The 23,135-nt window shown below is 46.5% G+C and overlaps 1 protein-coding gene across 5 annotated transcripts in view; it reads right to left on the minus strand.

Annotated features, from left to right (window-relative positions):
• LOC147631063 (uncharacterized) overlaps window positions 1-23,135 on the minus strand; it is a 199,467-nt gene that overhangs the window by 78,483 nt on the left and 97,849 nt on the right. For 2 of the 5 annotated variants that reach the window (XM_086809382.1, XM_086809380.1), the window contains 2 exons: window positions 17,636-17,749; window positions 11,708-11,764 (listed from right to left, as the gene is read on the minus strand). The exons of 1 other annotated variant lie outside the window; for it this stretch is intronic. In XM_086809382.1, coding sequence (XP_086665508.1) covers window positions 11,708-11,764; window positions 17,636-17,749 — 171 coding nt within the window. The remainder of the gene's footprint in view (window positions 1-11,707; window positions 11,765-17,635; window positions 17,750-23,135) is intronic. 2 more of the 5 variants (XM_086809385.1, XM_086809383.1) reach the window with 1 other exon arrangement.

Below are 23,135 nucleotides of genomic sequence, written 5' to 3' on the forward strand. Positions count from 1 at the left end.
TTGTAACTTTTGGTCTCATAGGGAAGACGTTAATACAGATTTCAATTCTCTCTCTCTCTCTCTCTCTCTCTCTCTCTCTCTCTCTCGTTCCAGTCCACTCGCACCCCTTACCCACCCTACATCTGCAGTCATACCTCATAGAGAATTACACAAGACAATGCTTAGCAGAAGAAGCCACTGAGATGGTGGAGATAGAGAGCTGACAGCCATACAGGGCCATATGTAGAGAAGCACAAGATGGTACAAATGGCCTTGCACCTCTTCTTGAAGTGTGATCTCAAAGTCAAGAGCTTACCTTAGCCTTACCAAAGCATGTGTCGTTGGGTCTTGCCTTCGAGCCACAAATGCAACTTCCCATTGTAGGTGCACTAGCTCATCTGTCACCTCCTCACTCTGTTTTCACACCAGGATGCTCCTTGCCAATCGGGTGAAGGGAGACCTCTCTATGCCTTGAGATGGAGGCAACAAGAGATTGTCTTCACAACGGTTCTCTCTCACAAAAGGCGAGGGAAGAAGAAGAAGCTAATGCAAGAAGAAAACTTGCAATCAAACCTATCTAGCAAGCATCCATCAAGCAAGCAAGATTCAATGGCATACAAGCAAGCAAGACGAGGGAAGAGAAGAGCTCACAAGTAAGTATTGCAAGGGAATGATTGTGTATTTCTTATTGTCAAAAATGACTTATACACAAGTGACCAATTTTCACAGTAGGCCGGCCAAACTTAAAAACGATCCGACCTCTATTGCTAGTCTTAAGCAAGCATGTACACTAAGTCCTTAGACTTTCCCTATTTGATATTAAGCCAATGGTATTATTGTTTACATGTTCTAGTGCCATCTTACAAAATACAAATGCCTGTTCGCACAGATAAGATGACAAAGCGCCTCCCAGTAGGTCAAGCGCGTAAAAAAACCCCCCTTCCTAATGGTGACCGTGTCCTCATGTCACCCAAGTCAAAGCTGAAGTTGTGTTGGGATGGAAGGTGTGGAGGTCTAGGATACACCACGAAGTTGACGGCCCAAGTTAAGTGGTATAGTTTGGGACCCAACCGCAGGCAAAGGCAAGGCAAAGTGGTGGGAAGCTTTGGATAGCCATGATGGATGGCAACATGAGGTGGTTGGTAGATGCGGTCCGCACCCTATGATTAGCGGAAAGAGCGCCGAGACTACAATGGAATCATTTGCATGGATAGATGGTGATCCGGATCTTCATTGCATCACATGAGAGTATGTCTTGATCTCACAACGTGATGCTGAGAAATGAGACTTCTTCGCGGTGAACATGTTGGCTAGGGCAAGGTGGTGTTGGCGATGAATTGGATTTAAAGCCGAGGTTGCATGTATTGAAGTGCGTTGGAGGTACTTGCAAGTGCAAGGGTTGTTCAGGCAATGGGTCATACCATGGACCCCCCATCCAGTGATGTACCTAAAGGGTTGGAATTGACGAGGTTAGTTGCAAGTGCATGTGTTTCTGTGTGCCATGAGATGCGAGTAGTGAAAACAAATTGTGATGCATGTAGTGAAATATGCAAGTGACGGACATGGATAGTCGGTGGAAAGTGTACCCATGTGCGAACTTCTCCACACAAAGAATTCGCCAACTCAACTGCTTTCTTCGACTCTCTTTGCTGCTTTCTTCAACATTTACTTGATACCCGTTTCTTGGGGAGTCAAGATCATTACATTAATTGACGCATGGTAGCAAACTTTGCATGGTTGTGCTCATAGTTGCAATGGAGCTGGGCAGCCTCTGTGGCTCAAGGGATTTGGTGTTGTCGAGCACTTGGGATAGAGGCAAGGTGGATCATTGGGTAGTGTGGTCGAAGGCAAGGCCATACAAGGTTCCTACTAATTGGAGGAAGGTCTAGGCAATGGGTCATACCATGGACCAGGCTTGCGTCCGCCATGGTCCCCCCCTCCAAAAATGTACCTAGATTTCTCTCGGTAATGAGGCTCAATGCAAGTTCACAAAAGAACAGTGCCTATGTGTCTATTACATGCAAAGCCCGTGGATATTACAAGTGATGTGCATGAGCATTGGGCAAAAGGTAAGCCCGTGTAGAAGCTTCTTTCGGTGAAAGCTACAACACTATGGTTTCTTCAACACTTATTTATCTGCTTTCTTCAACTCTTACACATGGTTTGAGATAGGAAATTGGTAGTTGATTGGAGAACAAGGGTGGCCGATAAGTTGGATGTGAATGAGGTTGGGTTGTCCATGAGAATGGAGAATTGAGGAAACCCAAGCTGGCACGAACATTAGTAAACCACGAACTATGGGTGGCTTTTCAGACACTGAATGGATCCAAATGCTTCTTGAGCCTCTTTCTGAAATGTTGGTAACAATTCAGTCCGCTTGCTTCAAGCGTGGCAATGTCAACAGAAAGAAGTGAAGCATTACAAAGCTTGCGCGACTTTGAGATGAAATGTCGGATTGCCGAACAATGCCGACCCTGGGCATGCGGAGTTGCTTTGACCTTTTGGGCATCTCTACCTTGCTTGATTAGCACGAATGTAGGCAAGTTTGGTGCCTTGGAGAAAGATGCAAAGTATGGTTGATTGAATTCACCGCTTTGTGTGAAGATCTTTGTTTGGGTGTATGGATCTGACAGCTACATAGACCGCGAGTGGGATGTGCCCATTTGATTGGGCAAGATGGAGGATTCTCCAGTGGTCATCTTCAGGAAGTCCCAACGTGTTGTGAGCGGATGCAAGGCTAGTAATACTCTTGAGTATGTAGACACCAGAAATGTGATTCATGGATGGAAAGAGGGCTAGATTGAGCAAGAATGAGACTCAATGAAGAAGACGAGACAAGGCAAGAATTGGATCGACGAAGGCATGCAAAGTGTTGGCATAGGGCATAGATGCTCCGAGCAAGAATGGGATCTGGTGTCGGAGCGCCTTGATAAGGTTCAGTTTAGACCATTGGGTGCGATCAACAAAAGGCATGGGTGCATGGATGGGTGCCGGATGGACCACAAGGTAGGAAGGATTGTCTGCGCACTGAAAACATGCAAGGGTCAAGTTGTAAGTGGAAGCTGATTTGGGTATGGTCTTAGCATGATTTTATGTTAGGCTTGCGAGTTGTTTAACAATTGGACTATCCAAGCGAGTAGGTGCAAACAAACCCGACTGTACCGGTTCTAAACTTCATGAAAAGCGCTCTAACCATTCAGTGGGGAGCCAAAATAAGCAGAAAAAGGAGGATGAAGTGTTTACCTGCACTTACCGGTTGTCAGGAAGAGCAACCACGTCGGCATTGCATTAATTGTCGCTTGTTAGAACGTTGGTAGCAGCCGAATGAGGTCTTCTTCTCGCTGGTGGCTTCTTGCCGATAGTAGTTTCGCCTTGATGTCGGTCTTCATACTCGAGGGGCGTGGAGCTTTGTTGGTGGCTTTGAGGAAACCAGCTGTCGGCTTTGTCGGTCATGCTGGCAGTGGATGTGGCGGTGCTTTGAGTTTACCACCATGTATGGTTTGCCAGTTGTGGGCTTTGATTTGGAGGTCAGTTGCTTGGCTTGAAGTGCTAAGTTGTTGTTGGAGAAGCCAAGGTCGTTGGCTCATGTTAGGGAAGCCGGGGGTGGCTTGGTATGCCGATTGTCACATGCACCCTGCATTGTGGTGCTATGTGACACACTTGCTTAGCATTATATGTAACATCATACAATATTAATACCTTTTTAGAATTAGTTGTCCTATGTTGTGGCCCCATTGTGAGCCCCAGTCCGGGACATGTCAGGCACAAGCTACGTAGAATAGTGCATTTAAGGGTCAGTCCAGTAGTGTAGATACATGAAAAAGCATATAAGAGCATCATGTAGGGACATGTGCACATGGACCAGCACATAAGGCACCCCATGATGGAGGTTTCCTTGTAGATGGTGTTAGAGACGATATGCCACCCCTAAAGGTCATGTCAACTAGCAATCCAAGCTCATGCAGCCGCACCTTTTTGCATGAAATCTCATCCACTAGCATGTAAAGCATCGACATAGACTCTGCTATTCCTCGGAAGTGGTTGACTACTATTCTAGACCAGACACCCCCCGCCCTCCCCCGTGTGGCTTGGCGTGTTTACTAGAGACGATATTCTTGTGGTGGTCCATGGAGCACACGAGGACAGTGGTTTGCTCACTTTCTCTATCGGATCCCATGGTAGACTAATGAGATTAGAGTACCCCTTGGAGGATCTCAGAGGCTCCACTTTGCAGAGGGTGAGCGTGATTGGTTTTCGGGCACGAGAATGGACCTCCAAATCATTCACACCCTCCGCGGTCACTGGCTACAGGGAGGTTCTGACCGCATACGGCGGGAAGCCTTCTTGAGACGTTGGAGGCCTGGTCCTTTCCTCACAAATAGAGGCGTTGACCCCACTTGGCATTACAGACCACCGTGAGGTTGTTCCCCCCGACCCCCCACCCCCCCCTATGAGATAGCCTTCTCCTCACAAAGCAGCCAACCGGAGGAGAAGCATCTCTTCTCCTTCGATCACTTGTTTTCCACCCTTATACGAGGCGAGTTTGTATCTAGCCCATTGTGGTTGTACTTAGCCCCTTGTGGTTGATTTTTCTTTAACTAATTGAAGGATCTTTTTCCCGGAAAAAAAAAAGAAAAAAGAAAAAAGAAAAGCTATTTACCCCATCCAAGCCTATAAAAGAGCACTTGCCAGCTAAGAGAAGCTATCTCATTCCATTTTTCTCACATCTACTTGATGCCTAGAGCTGGGCGCCCTACTTCATTCCTCTCTTGCCCCCTTCTCACGCCTCAACAGCTGAACATCCTGATTTCAGCCCCCTCCTAGCATAGCTACTGTTGTACGACCTATTTTCAGCCCTTTTCAGGCAGCCCAAAGCTGTGTGGCAGCATTAGAGCTGGACAACCAGCAATTCCAGCCATTTGTCTACATGTTTGCTATGCGTGGGAGCTCCCTATTGCTGCCAGACTACTGCTGAACCTGATTTGTGCCCCTCTCTGGCATAAAACCACAAAAGAAGGGTATTATCAAAACCTGGAGGTGAAGAAGAACAAGTCTTGTACCTATTGCTAGTGTTTTCTGTGAAGAATCAAGCGGGGAGACTCTTGGGAATTGCTGCGCAGTTGCCTAATGTGGTAATCAGCTATTGGATAGTTGGATATTGGGACGCTAGGCTTCCATCGCTTGAGGATTGCTGGGCAATCTTTGAGGGCGGTGCTGAGCACTATGTTGCTTGTGGTAGATGGGCTACTTGCAAGCTAGCCAATTGATTGATTTGTCTTCATGCAAAGTTTTTGGAAGAAACGGTGGTGCATGGCTAGGCGAGGCTACTCATTCAATGTACTTGTATAAGAATACTCCCTTAAGACAATAGAATTCACCTTCACGGGGAAGGGGGAAGGAGGGGGGGGGGGGAGGGGGGGCAGCCCATCTTCTCGTCCCTAATGCTGTGTCATCACTACATTTTTGCGAAGAGTTTTCATATGGATGCCTTGCTATGTTATATCAGAGATGTGTTTCTTGATTCATGGCTATGTATATGGTAAATTAACCAAGCTTGATGAAGAATTCAGTCTTTAATTAGTGTAAGCACACTTCTGTCTTGTGACAAATAGGTGTGGAGTACCATAACCTTGGTTTTCCCAAGGTTGAATGAGAGCCCCCTTTGTGTGCAAAAATCCTGTAACCTATCCATGTGCTTTTGTAGCCCCTCGTCATAATCTGCAATGAGTACAATCATAGTTGCAAACATTCGCGTTTCCAGGGGTTTGCAAATGTTTGCAGCATTCTTGGAGTTTGCAAACTTGGCTTTTTTTTATATAAAATTTTTTGGGCAGTAGACAAAATAATGGCCAAAAGGGGGAAAAAAGTGTAATTGACAGGCTGTTTTTAAAAAAACAACTTGGGCAAAAGGGGAGAATAATCATACGAACAGATAACGGGCTGAATTTTCATGAAAAAAAAACGATTTGCAGACTCACCACTCACGAGTGTAGTTCGTGGGTCTGTGTGCGCCTAGAAAACAGAGCCCACCTCTGTGTGCAAGCTAAAAAGCCAGCAGGTGAACTCTTTTCCTCCTCTGTCTCTCTCTTTCTCTCTCTCTCTCTCTCTCTCTCTCTCTCTCTCTGTCTCTCTTTGTCTCTCCGCCATCGACCGATGAGAGACATCTTTGGATAGTGATGTGTATGAAGCTTACCTTTGTTGCTGGAGTTTTCCTCCCAGATGTTATCCATTAGGAGCTCCTAGTACCGTACTTTTCCTCATAGTCGTTTCAGTTTCAGTTAGTTGTTTAGTTGTTTTTAGCTTTCCTTACACAGACATTGTATCAGATCCACCAATTGTTGTAACCTTTTTGGTCTCATAGGTCATTTTGGCCCTCTGAAGACGTTAATATATCATTTCATTTCATTTCATTTCTCTCTCTCTCAGACGCACATACGATGGATGGAGATCGATGGAGAGACCACTTGTGTCCATGATCTCCAGGATGATTCGGGCTAAGGCCTCGGTACCCCATGAGATTATTAGAGCCGAGATGGGAGTATCACCGGTCGTAGTCAAGGCAAGAAAGACTTCCACCCTTCCAGTACTCTCTAGAGGCACCCTCTCTCACCTTGACACATTCTAAGATTAGTAGAGTCATCAAACAGGACCTCATTCGACATGGCTAGAGCCCTCACAGGAGTTGGGGACGAAGATGGCTTTCTATAGAGACCATCTTCTCCGCACCACTGAGATGGCTTTATACTTAGACCGAGCTACATGGATACCCATTTGTCTCATGGATTGAGGTGCGCCATTGGGCAGATCCGTACCTCTTCACATCAGTTAGAGATAGAGACAGGCAGATTTAGAGCCATACCTCAGGGGACAGGATTTGTCAGATTTGTCGGACAGAGCCAGAGACGGAGGAGCACTACATCTGTCGCTGCACAGCATACTATGAGATTCGAGGGCGCTACCATTGCCTTTTCAGAGAGGGATTTGGACCACTGGCTAGAGTAATGGACTATCGTGATCAGAGATGCTTGGGTTTTTATCTCCTGGAGATCTCTAGGCTCAGAGAGTCCATTATCAGGAGCAGACGCCCAACTGGCATGGAGTCCACAGAGAGACAGATTACTGACTTCTTTAGAGGGACTACTCAGGAGGCACACAGCCGATAGCTCAGTATAGCAGGCACCCCATGGGACTCTAGTTGAGAGAGCTATCCAGTTGGGCAGATCCAGACGCCCGAGGGTTCGCGGATCTTCACATCGGAGACGGTGCCTACACCGGAGGATTCAAGGCACCATTGCGAGGCATCGGGCTCGTCCGACCAGGCATCTCACTATGGCAGATATCCAAGCCATCCGGCAGAGACCCATAATAGAGCTCCTAGGATGATTACCATTCTAGCCATATACTGTTGTACTCACTGTCACTTTTGTACTCCCCCATATTCATGTATTCATATATCCATGTACTCATGTACCCCATTTTGACTAGTAGCATTAGCTTCCCACTCTCCCTAGTTGCTACTTCTAGATGCTCCCTACTTACCTTCAGTTCTTTCTTTTCTTTTCCAAACAGTGTATCAGATATCACATGGTTGTAACTTTGGTCTCATAGGTCACTTTGGCCTTTTGAAGACGTTAATATAACATTTCATTTCTCTCTCTCTCTCTCTCTCTCTCTCTCTCTCTCTCTCTCTCTCTCGCAGGAGATAGAGGACACTTGGCTTTCGGACACCACGCCTATACCAGAGAGAGATGACAGAGATCAGAGCTCAGTTTCACAGAGAGGGTGCGGAGTGACTGGCTCGCTTCAGAGCAGACCCAGGCATGTTCTTCAGGGAGTTGTGGACACCCCCTTCATTGATGTATACCATTTTATACCCCTAGTATGGTACAGGATGGAGCTAGCTAGGTTGCATATCATGATTAAATACTCCATGCATATAGCTTTGCATTCTCCTAGTAGTAGAGCTCCATCCCCTCCCCCACTCATTGTACTTATTGCACACCCAGATTCAGCTTTTTAGTTCAGTACTTTTTCATTTTGTTGGGATGACAGAGGATACCCCACACAGGTACACTGATTTGTCTCATAGGCCGAGTTCGGTCTTTGGGAAGACGTTAATAAAATCTTTCGTTCTTTCTTTCTTTGTCTCTCTCTCATCGCAAGCTTCTTCTCCTCTTTTTTCTTCGCGAAGTTGGTGTACATACACATTAATCTTCGTCTCATATCCAAACTCAAGGCTAGAGGCTATAAGAAACTTGAGGTGACTTTAGATATGATTAACAAAGAGAAAGATGATGATAGACTCATTACCTTGCAAGGGATTCGGGAGAGCATAGAGGATGATGTTATAAAGAACATGCATGCAGAAGGACCTTCCATTGAAGAGCAACAAGAGACCGATGACGAGAACACTTCATCTTCCTCTAACGAGGAGGATGAAGAATAATCATTGACAATCTCTGTCTTCACTCTTTTATGCTTTCAGCTGATTATTCAAATGATCCATTTGTTTCCATCGTAGATGTTTTTTGTTTCTATTATCTATTGCACCCAAACTGCAGCCTAAGATGTTCGCTTGTTTCAAGTTTCAACTTCCAAGTTTCTTGTATTAGTCAAAGTTGTAGATCTCAACTTGTGCAATGGTGCCTCTTTGTTCCTCATTCACTAGTAATCTAATCAAAGTTCCATGATTTTATGCATACATTTTAAGGTCACGAATGCAACTCTTTCCGAGGTTGAAGCATTCTTTAGCAAACTTTGTAAACTTGTATGCGAATGCACGAATGCAACAAATGCAAACAACTATGAGTACAATATCTTTCTCATCTATGTAAAGTCCAAAGAGGGTCATGGATGAAGGCTCTGATACCACATACCACAGGATCAAAGCTCATGCTATGGTGGGTGGAAGATGTCCATGATTTGAGTGTAAGAGCAGACCTTGTGCAAAGAGACATGGAGATGGAGGTTCAAGCCATGTGAGTGAAAAAGAGAGAAGAAGAAGAAGAAGAAGATATATATTAACGTCTTGTAAAAGACCCAATGTGTCTATGAGACAAAAGGTGTACAATGTGTCCATGGAATCTCATCATGGAAAAAAAAGACAACATAACAAAAAAAACTAACACTAGTTCCTAGGTAAATGTAGATATGTATGGATCATCATTGTCATTCTCATCATGGAGGATCACCATCCCCGTCATCGTGGATACAAAGTGAGTGTACAGGTGAGTGTGGAGAGGGAGCTATCCATCGATGTGTGGTAGGGGTCCATAAAGGATGTCCAGCATCCGCGAGGGGGTGAGCAGGACCCCTAGATGTACAAGGCCGAGGAGAAGCCGCAACGAGGTAGCAGCTACAAATGCTCAGTGGCACGCCAGGATCTCATCAATCTAGGGCTAGTTAGCCTGGGGTGCTCAAGGTCCGGGAGAGAGAGGTCGTTTGGCTCTCCAATGTGCAGTGGCACGAGGAAAGGTAGCTCAAGTCGAGGGACAACTTGTCCACCAAGTCTATCAATGAAGTCAAAAACCTGATCTATGTAAATGACCAAGTCTATCAATGAAGTCAAACACCTGATCTATGTAAATGACAGAGTGTCCAAGAGAGGTCTTTTGACTTGATCCCTTGCACATGAGAAGCAATGCTTGGAGACAATCCAGTGTGTGGTGTTGAAGATCGTAACCTTGGTCTTGCCAAGGTGAACTGTGAGGTCTTTTGACTTGATCCCTTGCACATGAGAAGCAATGCTTGGAGACAATCCAGTGTGTGGTGTTGAAGATTGTAACCTTGGTCTTGCCAAGGTGAACTGTGAGGTCCCGCTGCTCACAAAAGGCCTGCACTATGTTGTCTACGTAAAGAAAAATGGGTACCAATGTATTACATAGTATGGAGCCCGGTCTACCAAGTCTGTCAATGAAGTCCAAGACCTCATTTATGTCAAGTCAAAGAGTGTCCAAGAGAGGGCATTCCAGCTTCACCCCTATGGTGCTAGTGATCACATCTGACATGCCTATTGATGCCCTGACTCACCAGTGCCATGACTCCCAATTTCGTCTTACTGAAAGGACCAATTCCTCAAGGCCTCAGAAAAGACATGCACGGGAAACACTATCAAAGGCATTGCGGAAGTCCACAAAGCCACAATAGACTTTCCACCCCCTCGAAGCCTCCTCAATCATGGCTCTCGATGTGAAAATATGATCCAAAGTAAAGTAGGTCCTCCAAGTGCATGCATACTATTAGCTGCTATGACCATCTTGTGCCAATCGTGTAGAGGATGCCAGGGCTAACCATGGGAGGCAACCTATATGCAGTGTGTGGACATGTTGTATGTATGTGACAGCCTGTAGCATGTCATCTATGACGAGAAAGGCTGATCAGAACTCAGCCAATACTATGGCATGTGGGTGGCACTGAAGGCTTACCCCTGATCATGCATGAGGGCATCGTAACCAGCAATCCAGTTCTCCTCTCCCATATTTGGTCCCCCGAAAGATGCCCATACATTACCGCCAGGCGGACCAAAGTATCAAATAGCCAGCATTTGGTACTAAGTTCCAGGAAGTGGGACTGAAAACACACTCTCTCCAAACGAGAAAGGGCGGCATATCCCCGTGCCAATGAGCCTGGGCGGCTGGGTGCATGGTAAAAAAGCGGGGCAGTAAACAGCATTTGGTACTAAGTTCCTGGAAGTGGGACTGAAAACACTATCTCTCCAAACGAGAAAGGGCGGCATATCCCCGTGCCAATGAGCCTGGGCAGCTGGGTGCATGGTAAAAAAGCGGGGCAGTAAACAGCAGTTGGTACTAAGTTCCTGGAAGTGGGATTCAAAACACGATCTCTCCAAACAAGCAAGAGCGGCATATCTCCATGCCAATGAGCCTGGGCGGCTGGGTGCATAGTAAAAAAGTGGGGCAGTAAAAGTGATCCCCAAATCTACATAAAATTTTACCAACTCAACCTCACCTCCTCTGTATGTGAAAGAGTGTTTGGTTCCAACTGGATAGGTTAAGGAGCATGATTGCTGGGGTCAAACAAGGTTGCCCACCCCACTCACCCTCCTCTGTATGTGAAAGAGTGTTTGGTTCCAACTGGATAGGTTAAGGAGCATGATTGCTGGGGTCAAACAAGGTTGCCCACCCCACTCACTCCGGACACTCTTTGGGACATACACTGATGAGATCTCAGGCTACATTGACGGATTGGGTGGCACGGGCTTGTGGCTAGGACTGACGATGACACCCATTCTCTTATATGCAGATGATATAGATCTTATATAGGACTCAGCCGAGGGGTGGGAGCCACACCGAGATGCCTTGCAGCCTTTTTGTGATGAGAGGGACCTTACAGTCATATAGAGCCATCACTCCCCTGATCATCTCAAGAGAGGAAGAATCTTCCTCTAAAAGCATACAACAAATTTTACAAGTACTTGGTTTCATGACAATTGAAATTGAAAATTATCTTGTAATAATCACCATGTTTGTGCTTATTTCTTATTAAAACCCACTCTAAGACACCCCTTTAAGAAACCTAATTATATAGCAAGTGCATCAAATACCGAACAAGATGGCTACTAGGTCACACAAAATTTGTAAATTTATTAAAGGGTTATTCTATGGATAGCATTTCATAAAGTAAATTTAACAATGTATGCCATCTTTGAGAAACCCATTTACATGCTTATCTTCACGAGAACGCTATGACTTGTGAGCATGCCGAAAAATACCTCAAGAAGTGAGTCTGATCCCATTGCCTCACATGCATCTTGATGATACAAAATTACCTGAAAATTGCAATGCTGATCCTTGTCTTAAGGTTCATTTACAATAATGAAATACTAGAATGAATCAATTACGATATTGTTTGTCCAAGAAAGACCATGTTCCAGTGTGAATAGACCAGTCCATGCGTGTGGCATGTAGCCAGCTCTTCAGAAAGTCATTAGGACCCATCTGGTATCTATGTGTCCACCAACTGATGATAAGGAGACTTTAGATCAATATAAAACACTTGGGTTCTAATTGTGACATAATCTGAGGGTCTTTATGGAGATCTTATTGCACTGAACATGCATCCCTGTATTCGAGGCATATGAAATTGTATAATTATTTGACCAAATAAACACAAGGTCTACTATGGCCCTAAGTTCATAGCATATCCGGCACAATGTTTGAGGCTAGGCTTATACCTAGGGCTAGCCGTGTATAGGAACACTATGGGCAGTAAGTGACTTGTGTGCACTTATAAGGGGGCTAATGAAGGGCTTGTAAAGGGATTATTTATCAATACTTGTGCTTTCGTGCTTTATTTACAGCCCATACCCTGTATAAGTGAGCTATAGGATCAAGCGCATATCCCTCACTGCATTGTTTATCGGACAACTTCCCCATTAGGAGAGCCACCCTCTTTGAATGGTTGGTGGCCCACAAGAACCTCATATTGGGCACCAGCCTGGCCACCTCAAGCCACCCCACCATGTGTAGCCAATGCAGAATTCCAAAAGACTCGGTGTCATTCCCCAAAGGAGCACAAGTGTAATTGCCCCAGATGGGTTTGAGCACAATCTTGCCTGAGTTTGAGAATGTCCCCTATACTAAGGACTGAGCAGTCCAAACAGTATGTATGGCCTTCACAACAGCCTCAATATCCCCATTGATACATGTACCAACCTCTTGTACTTAATGTGTACATATAAAATCCACAAGGATAGTTTAAGATGTATCACTAGTGCCCATGCGTGCATATTTTCCCCAAGTACTACACTACTTCTTGATGGACTAACCTCCATAAAAGAATCCATGGTAATTATCTACTAATGACCGCCATCAAAAGATGAACCTTCTGCAAAATCATTTGATATTTTACTTTGTGCTATTAAGCTATCCCTCACCATGGGAAGGATAGCATCATACAATCATTACAGATATCTTGCAAATCCTCGCTAGCAGTGATAGGAGGGTTTAGTTGTTGATTGTGATGAGTTGATATCCTCATGTTTGTAAGATTTTTTGTTGTGTGCAGTGTGGCACAAAATGTTTCCCTTTCCAAAACAAAACAGTTTTTGAAATGGCAAAAAAAAAAGCGCTATAACCAAGAATTTAAAATGGCCTACAAAACACGTGGGTTTAAAAATAGCAAAAGTTTAAGGGAACACAAACGTAGAGAACAACAAAATCTGATGGCTCTGTTGAGATTTGATGGATCGTTTGAAATTGTTGACAATAAAAATGCACACAGCAACAACACCCCAACAATAAAAATGCCTCTAATTCTGCTAGCGGACAAGACCCTCGTCCCTTCCACTATCTTCTCTGAAAAGATGCAGGGGAGAAGAGAGCTCGAGCTCTTGCAAGCACACACACACTCACAAAACCCTAAAACAGAACACACAAGGTGAGAGGCTGAAAATCTTCTTCTTCACACAACATTCAACACACCATACCCAGTCTCTCCCGACCCTGGGTGTACATCTGGAAATCTGAGACAAGAAAAAATCCTTCCAGTCTCTCTCGACCCTGGGTGTACATCTGGAAATCTGAGACAAGAAAAAATCCTTCCAAGGCTCAGTTCCTAGAAGGAAACCTCTGACCACAAGTTTGCAAAGCAACGCCCTGCAGTGAACATACGGATCGATAATATTCAAGCCCCCCTCTCTTTTGGGCTGAATAACTGTGAGCCAAGCTACCCCGGCACGAGTGTCTGAGGTGCCATCCAAGCCCGACCAAAGAAAATTACAGATCAATCTCCGCAATTGGCCAATGCACGCACGAGAGAAGCACCAACAAGAGGCAATAAACCAAGCTAAGGCAAGCAAAACCTGATTAGCCACCAAAGCTCTGGAGGCTAAATCTAATCTCCCGGAGCTCCAATGGAGGAGCTTCTTCTGGATACTCGTAAGTACCGGAGCAAACTGCTCTGCAGGAGAAATATCAATCCCAACTTGGCATCCCAAATATCTAGTATTGCATCCTCTGTTGATCCAAGTAAAACCAAGCTCTGCACCCCAATCAACTCTCGGTGAATCACTAACCCAAAAACCAACAAATTTGTGCCAATTAATGAGTGCCCTTGCTGCCAAACAGAACTCCTCTAGTGCTACCCGGAAGGAACATAAGCATATATGTGAAGACTCCAAAAACAGGGTTGTGCCATCAGCTAACTCAGAGTAAACCAACTCCTCATGACTACGAAGAGGCAACCTCAATCCTGAAATACCAGCAGTGGAGCGGAGAAAGATGTTCATGGCCTCTGCAACTATGATATATAATAAAGGGGCTAATGGGCAGCCCTGTCATACTGAGCTAGAAATCTGAAACCGCTCTCCTCTATCACCGCAAGCAAGAACTCTACTGTGGGCATCACGATACATGCATGAAACTCCCTTAATCCATCTCTGAGTGAAGCCCATATATAACATCCGGCAAAATTGGCTGCAACATAATGCTCACTACCTTAGCAAGCATCTTATAGGCAGTCCCAAGTAAGGTGATAGGTCTCCACTGGCCAATCAATGTCTTATCCCCGCTCTTAGGGATAAGATAAATAAGCCCCTCAGTGAGAGACGAAGGCATAGAACTTGTGTCCCACATCTCCTGTAAAGCCGATGTGATCTCTGGATAGGAGAGTTGTCAATTATTGTGACAACACGAGTAGCATACAGTTAGCGAGTAACCCAGTATACCATGCTAGAATGAAGCACATTGAGATGCACTATCACTTTGTGAGGGAGAAGGTTCTAGCAGGTGATGTAGATCAAGGTCACCGCGAAACGTTTCACTATCGAAACGAAGTGATGCTGAAACGATTTATTTTGGAGTAAAACGTTTCAACACCACGTAGGTGGACAATGAAAAGTTGGACCGAAACGATCATATACATAAAATGTGAAGGTACTGGCCAATAGTTATAAGATGATATTAGCATATTTATCATCGGTAACAAAGAAGACATACAAAAGAGAAGAGAAAAGAACAAATAGGATGAAAGAAGGAAAGAGAAAGAATTATATTATAAAAGCTAAAAAGCACACAAAATCACAACCTTTTTCCCCACATGAAACGATATGGTTTCAATGTGCACATGAAACGTTTCAACGCTGAAACATGAATTGAGATTCAAAGCCACCGAAACGAGTTTCATGGTGAGCCAGTAACCCAGTATACCATGCTAAAACAAAGCACATTGAGGTGCACTATCACTTTGTGAGGGAGAAGGTTCTAGCAGGTGATGTAGATCTGATATATGTCAGCACACAGGATCAAATGGCTGACATCTTCACAAACATATTGGGCACAGTGTGTGGAGTTGAGCTCGAAAAGGAGTCTTAAGATATTGAGCTCAACTAGTGCTATGGCGGACATTGATGACCCGCCTGGTGATAGCTTCCACACTTATGTCACTGGGTGATCTTCATGTCTCTTGCATAGAACTTTTACTACTGTTTTTAAGTGCTAGGGTTTAGACATCCTCTTTATGTCAAACCCCTTTGTACATTTATGATATAATGCAATTTCAACTGGTTTTAACAAAAAAAAAAAAAAAGTGTGTGCGCGCGCTTGCAAGGAACTTAAGCTCTCCCTCTCCCCGACATTCTCTTTATTCTCAGTGTGCCTCCTCTGCTGACCCTGATCCTTGTTTCCCTCTTTTTCATCTTCTCAGGCCACCTTGCTAACCATTTCTCTCATTTTCAGTCCATTGTGCTGCCCATTTGCCTCCTTCATGACTTCTCAGCCCACCTCCTCTGCCCACCCTACAGCTTATTTTCCTATTCCTGTTTCTCCATCTCCCAAGAGAATGGTACACAACAAAATGCCCACTATCAAGGTTTAATGCCTACAGGAATGGTCAAACTTAGAAAAGCTAAGGCACCAAATGGAATGGCCGAACTCCGGAAGGTGCCACACATCTGGAGCCTCTATCATGTTAGAGTCCCTCCCCCCCACACACATCTGGAGCCTCTATCATGTTAGAGTCCCTCCCCCCCACACACACCAGCAGTCTGCATGCAGGAGACCCTAGTGCACATGATTGTGACTTGGCAGAGAATCTTTAGGCAGCACCAGTCAAGTGATGCTGCCCAACCCTCGGATGTTGCAAAAGGCGATTCGCACGGCTAGGAAAAGAGGTTGGAGGAGGAGCAGTGGTTATCTTTCCACGGGTGCAAGTGCTCAAGGTGGAGACGGATGAGTACTACCAAAAAATCCAACTTAGCAGAGGCCCTATCCCTAGCATCACAGGGGCGTAGAACGTTTATATTGAGTTCCATGAAGGTTCCCCTCTCTGATGTGAAAGAAGACAAAGATAAGAACCTCCTTCGCTCATATTGTTGGCCATGCCGCAGACCAAGGCCTATGGAACCTGTGATCCTGAGGTCGCCCATAAGATGCGAGAAACCTGTTGCTTAGTCCCGCAGAGTCTGTGGCACACAGGCCCATAAGATACGAGAAACCTGAGAAACCTGTTGCATAGTCCGCAAAGTCTGTGGCACACAGGCACAGTCCCACTCCATCACGGGAGCTGCACTCAGGGGGAAAGAGAAAACAGGGACTTTGGTGGCAGTGGTGGAGGACAACACAGACCTGGAGAGGCACCAAAACCTCCTCAACGGAAGTGGCGTCAAAAGGGAGGCACCACTCAGTAGTAATTCATCAAGTGGCTCATCAGCTGAAGGGGAGAGCCACCAGATTCGGGGGCAAGCATTGAGACCAGGGAGGAGCGGATCAAGGTCTCATCCAGGTCTGAGTACTATTGCCAGACTGATACATGGTGTGCAGGGGTGGATTATCCACCCTCCTCTGAGGAGGGGGAGAAGTTTCCGCCCGGGGAAGGGGGGGGGAAAGCGGGTTGTGGAGATGGTGAAGAGGCTGGGGAAGGGCTAGGGAAATGGGAGCTTCATCCGGCTCAGGTTCACCAAGGCTGCAGAGAAAGTTCGAGGAGAGGGATAGGGAGCGAAACCCAAGGAGGCCACCGAAGGGGTGGCAGTGGGGTCCACCAAGGGCGCTCATGACGAGGGGCCCGGAGAATCCTCTAGCAGAACTCTCTCAAGATCTGGTGATAAATGGTCACAACCGTTCACTGACATCTCCCGAAGGAGATGGCACTGGGCAGGATGTGGTGGCAGATGACTGACCGACCAATCAGCTTTGCAAAAATGATTCTCGCACAAGCAAATGATTGTTTGACAACTCAGTATTGCTGGAATGAATTCCAAAGCATCTGATGTGTACAAATCTTGTGCCTCTCCTGTGAAAAAAGGCAAGACAATTGTTTGGTGAAGATGCAACAAGGACAATGATGTAACACAGTGTTGAGGTTACCTAAGCACTTGGGCTTGAAACTAAATTCTTAAATGCTCGTGCACACCTTAATCATCTCAAGCCCAGTGGTAATAAAACTGTTGTGCATGCAGCATAACTTGTAGTTAAAGTTGTCCTTTTAACCAATAATTTCACATTGTCTAAACAATAATGATTGAGTTGTCACCTGCCCGTCCCTCATTGGCAAAGGATTTCCCCCATCCAACCCATCCCGGCCAGTTGGGGGGTAGGTTTGACGAGGGAACTGTCAGTAACAACCCTTATTTTCATGTGAATAACGTACTTTCAGTGCACTTTTTGACCAATAAACAAAGCCACAACACATTGAAATGTACTACCTCTAACAAGTTGGTAATAGAACCCTCATGGTGGATAGTGAGACTCAAATGCACCGTTGAAACATCTTCTGTAACACTCTTGATAATTATTGGAAATATGTTCTCCATCCATATCTAAAAAACATAAGGGTTTAGTCCATTTTTTCAAGGATATGCAAAAAAACAAAATGTCAATTTAGGATACTATGTTGATTTCACATGAATGTGTACCACATAAATATGAAATAACGAGGTCTTTTGGTCACTCCGACACCATCCCTTTGAACATTTTAAATACAAGACCCTTGCTGCCTAACATGCCTTTCTCTACATAGACAACCAAAAGGTTGACTTTCTGGTGTACCTCGTCTTTTACATGTCTAAGAACATCTCTATTTCAGTTATCTAAATTGAGCTCCTGAAGTTCTCTTTTTTCAACCAATAATGCCAGGAATATTTGCCCATTGATTTACACATTGATCTACTTCCCACCACCAATTGGTGTTAGCGAATTGGTGATCGGAAGTAGATCAATACTTGCATTGATTTACACATTGATCTACTTCCCACCACCAATTGGTTCCATTGATTTACACATTTATCTACTTCCCACCACCAGTGTTAGCCAAGCTGTTACCATCATAATCATAGAGATCGGACGTCCAAGGCCCCCCACCAGACAGCATCTCATTTATCTAAACTGTGTTACTGAAGTTCTCTTTTTTCCAACAATAATTCCAACACTTGCAGTGAGAAAGAGCCAACCAAAATATTTCCATCACTCCTTCAAATCGGTGCTTTCAGGGAGCAGAATAGGTACAGCAAAAAACCAGTAGCCCATGTGTTAAATGCTGTTGCCAAGCACACTCCTACTCTTGCCCAAGCTGTAGTGGACAGTGGCTCCTTGGAGCAGCTGGTGTTTTGCCTTGAGGAATTCGACCCTGCTGTGAACGAAACAACTGCGCACAGCCGGCGAGCTCCCCGAACCTGAATCGCTTCCTTCCTCCTTCGCTGCGCCCCTCATTCCTCCTTCACTGCGCCCCTCTTCCTCCATCGCTGCCTGACTCGTTCCCTTCCTATCGCTCGTTCCCTTCCTCTCTGCCTTCGCTTCCTTCCCTCATCGCTGCCCCCTCCTCCTTCCTCGTTTCCTTCCTATCGCTTCCTTCTTCCATCGCTGCGCCCCTCTCTCCTCCATCGCTGCGACCCTCTCTCCTCCATCGCTGCGCCCCTCTTCCTCCATAGCTGCCTGCTGCTTCGCCCCCTTTCCTCCGGCACAGAGGTTAGACAGTTCTTGGGAGATTATTGCTAGCATCTTAGCCTGAAATATCTGGAAGGCTAGATGCACCGAGGCTGTTGAGGGTACTCCCATTCTTGTTTCTCATTGTCTTTGCAGGATTTGGAGTGATATTATTCACACCATCATGGCTACCTGGGCCAGAATCCAGGGGTCTTCGAGGGCTGCGGAGAGGAAGCGCGGCCAGTTTATGAGAGAGTGGGACATTGGTATCTTTTTCACGTCCTCTCATTCGGGACCCTATTGGCAGCACAAGGCTCCTGATTGGTTGAGATCTCCACCTTTGTTGGTGTGAAATCTCCATTTTGTAAAATTTTTTCATACTTAATAGAAGTCTCCTTTCTGGGAAAAAAAAATATTTCCATCACAGTGATACACACCACACTTCTGAGGGCCCCTACCTAACAACCACACCCACACAATCATACAGAGGAGTGGTGGTGCACAATGGAAGAGGTGTGTGTGTTGGCAGACACAATCATACAAAGGAGTGGTGATGCACAAATGGAAGAAATGGTGCTTGAACAAATGGAAGAGGTGGTGCTTGAGGAAGGAGAGATCTCCACAAAGGCTTCCCTTGCCAAAGAGGTGGCTCTGCTAGAAATAGCCAACTTCAACTCCAAGCTGATTTGGAACTGGCCAAAAGGCCATGGAATCGAGCATAATTGTCTGAGAAATTCGTCCCACTCATGAGGTACATAAAATACGGTACAGTACGAAACTATGCAAGCGAAACTAATGTGGAACTGTTTTTTTAATGGCCGCCTTTTTTTGTTGACTTTTTTCTTGCCTGTTTTGTTTTACTGTTTTTTATGGCCGTTTGGGCAATGAGGGCTTTCTAACTTGCCACCTTCTTTCGATTTTTCATCTCTAAATGTGTAAAAATATCTATTTTTCAAGTGTTTTTTAAAGTGGACCGTACCTCTATAGAAATTATTTTTTCAAAATAAAAAGTCCTGTACTGGTACCATTTTTTTGTACCTTCGTCTCATTCTGTACCTTCGTACTTGACAACTATGGAATCGGGCACAAGGATCCTCCAAAGGACCTTGAAGCCACCTCCAAATGGGCTGAGTTGGCGAAGAAAGACCTAGCCACCACCTCTAAACGGATAGAGGTCACTAAGAAGCAAAAACCATTCCATGGTGCCACTATCATGCGGAAGAACAGATTTGTGCCATGAATGTAAGAGCCTCCCCCAAAGCAAATGGGAGGAACAATTATGCAAGTAATTGGGAATTGATGGTGCACGATATATTGATGTATGGAGGGCAAGGAAGGATGTGATGAGGGGAAGGCCCCTCTTTACTCAAGTTCCAAGACATTGCAACCTACCAAGCCTTTCTTTTTTTTTTTTTCCCGAGAAAAGATCCTTTCATTAGTTATAAAAAAAACGCCCAGTGAGCTACAAAAAACCTCTCCTGCTCATAAGAAGGCAGAGCAGAGAGCCAATCAAGGCAGCTAGGGAGACTCTCCCTAGGTGCAAAAAAGTACAAATAACTGAGAGGCTATATCATACAATAGGAGGGGGGAAAATCCAAACAGGTGGCCTGTAGTGCCAGCGGGGGACACCCGCGTGTAGAGTATAGAAGGGGCCGCTGCGCCAAGTGGTGTGGAAGGCCTGGCGCCGCAAGATCACTCGATCCGAGTCACCCCGGATGCGGTCATACTGTCCTCGCAAGGTGTGAATCAACTCCTGCCAGATCCCCCGAACAGTCTCTGCTGGTGGCTCCAGTCTCCCCTCAAAGGCCCTGAAACAACGGGCTTTCCAGGTGAACCATATGGTGTGGCTGCTGAGGAGCTCCCATCGTAGATCCCTCTCCTGTGTCCAGTCGGCGGACGAGAAATCCGGTGAAGGAACAAGGTGAGGTTGGCCCCTAATGAATCTGATGGCCTGGCTGTCTTGCTCCGTCTCGTATCCCAGAGCAGGCCCTGACGAAGTCGACCAAGCAGCGGCTCCCCACGTATACATGCCCTCTGGTGAGAGGGGGGCCAAAATGCGCAGCATCCTCAGCCAAATTTGCTGCGCCTGTGGACAGTCCCATAGGCAATGTCTCTGTGTCTCCAATGGGTGGCCGCATCGGACGCAGGCCGACGAAAGGCCACTGTAGACAAGCCAGGTGCCAACTGCAGAGCCCCTGTGGGCAACCAGCCACTGGAAAGTCGAGATCCTGCGTGCCTGTCGGCTAGCCCAGAGCCTGGTCCAAAAATCCTCCAGGAACTCTTGTGAGAGCCCCTGTAGCCACCAATGCTCCGATGCAGCTGGAGAGACCATCCTCCTCGCAGTCAAAATATGCCTCCCCAACCGAACAGTGTACTGGAAAAAGGTGATCTGTGGCCTCAGGGGACGCATAAGGATCATGCCGCTCGTACTCGCCAGGGTCCCACTGGAGCCGGGCCAAGGGGCGCGGAGCATATGCCCATATGCACCAATCAGAGTCCACATCTGCAGGGTCTGGATCAATATGCCACTTCCGAGAAGCAGCGGCCACTACCCGTATCCTCTGAAAGATGCACTCTACAACCAAAGGCGACTCCACCTCCACTCTCTGAAGTCTGCCCTCATCCTGTATCTCATAGTAGAGGCATCTACCATCCTCAGTGCAAGCTCTGGCAGCAATCAGGATCTCCAACTGTGTAAAGGCTCCCATCCACGGTGGGGCCGCTTGCTTGAAAGGCGTGAACCACTCCTCAGTGAGTGCCTCCTGAATGTCATCCCTCATAATCAGCCCCCCTCTGAAGTGACTCAACCTCTCCGCCTGGATCTCCTCCGGGGGATTGCAAAAGGCCTGCCAATCTCCAAAACTGCGTGCTGGGCCTGCCGCCAATGGTCCCCAGGCTAGACGAGGCCGAGAACCCAGCATATGACCCTGCTTTGTGCGTACCGCGGGGCTCCTGATGAGCGGCTGTTTGGCCCGCTCCTCATCACAAGTGGGAGGTCTCTGAGAAAGCCCCGGTCTCAGCAGCTCCCAAGCTCGCAGGATGCTCAAGGCAAATCTGTCCTCCCATCCTCTACTGAGGCCTGTCCTCCTCATCTCTATGAAGATCCACCGTATCTCAGGTGCCTAAGTGCCCCCTGCTGGGGGAGCTCTAGCCTGCAGCCGCTGAAATAGAAGCTCCTTCCAGGGCTCAGCGCCTGGAAGCAGCCCCCGAACAATAAGCTTTCCCAACAAGGCTCTACTCTGATCAGCTGGATCTATAATGCCCAAGCCCCCCTGGGCCAGCGCAAGAGTAATAACTGCCCAAGCAACCTTAGCCCGGGCCGGCTGACCATCCCGCCCAGACCAAAGAAAGTTCCTGATCAACCTCTGTACCTGGTTGATGCAAGAGCTCGAGAAGATCCAACAAGACGTGATGTACCACATAGTCGCTAAAAGCACCTAATTTGTCACCACCACCCTCCCAGCCAAGGATAGCCGAGCTGTACTCCAATATAAAAGCTTCTACCGAATGCTCAGAAGAAGTGGGGCGATCTGCTGCTCAGGTGACAAATCAACTCCAATCTGGCATCCCAGATACCGCACTGCTATGCCAGGAGGAATCCATCTAGAACCCGGGTCTAGGCTCCATGCCGGAGCAGGAGCACTACTGATCCAAAAAGCCACTGTCTTGCGCCAATTGATCAATGCTCCCAAAGCCACACCAAAGACCTGTAGCGACTGCTCTGCCCTCTGTAGATTGGCCTCCTGGCCATGCAGAAACAATCCCGTGTCATTAGCAAACTCAGAATCGAGCAGGTCCTCACCCCAGACTGGGAGCTGGAGTGCTCTCAAACCAACCTCCTCTGCTGTCAGATACATGCTCATAGCCTCAGAGAAAAAGGAACGGGGCGAGAGGGCATCCCTGACAGACTGATCTGGTCAACTCAAAACTCGGCCCCCGTCCTCCTGCCATCAGCACCTAGCTACGAGCTGTGGAATATAGAGCCGCCACTCCTCGAATCCAGTCTCGCTCAAAACCCAGGCGAAGCATAGTGCCCTCTAGGAAACCCCAATCGACTCTATCATATGCCTTCTCAAAATCGAGAAGCATGACGACCAAGTCCTCACCGAGAAATCTAGCTCGGGCCGTCGCCTCCCAGAAGCTGAAAATGTTGTCAAGGATACCGCGCTCCTTGACGAATCCTGTCTGGGTAGCATGAATCAACTCCCCAAGGAAGGGCTGGATCCTCAAACTGAAGGCCTTTGCTAGGACCTTGTAGACAGTATTGAGGATCGTAATAGGCCT

Source organism: Cibotium barometz, chromosome 15, assembly GCF_041138505.1.
Source record: "Cibotium barometz isolate CiBa-2024 chromosome 15, ASM4113850v1, whole genome shotgun sequence".
Lineage (NCBI taxonomy): Eukaryota > Viridiplantae > Streptophyta > Polypodiopsida > Cyatheales > Cibotiaceae > Cibotium > Cibotium barometz.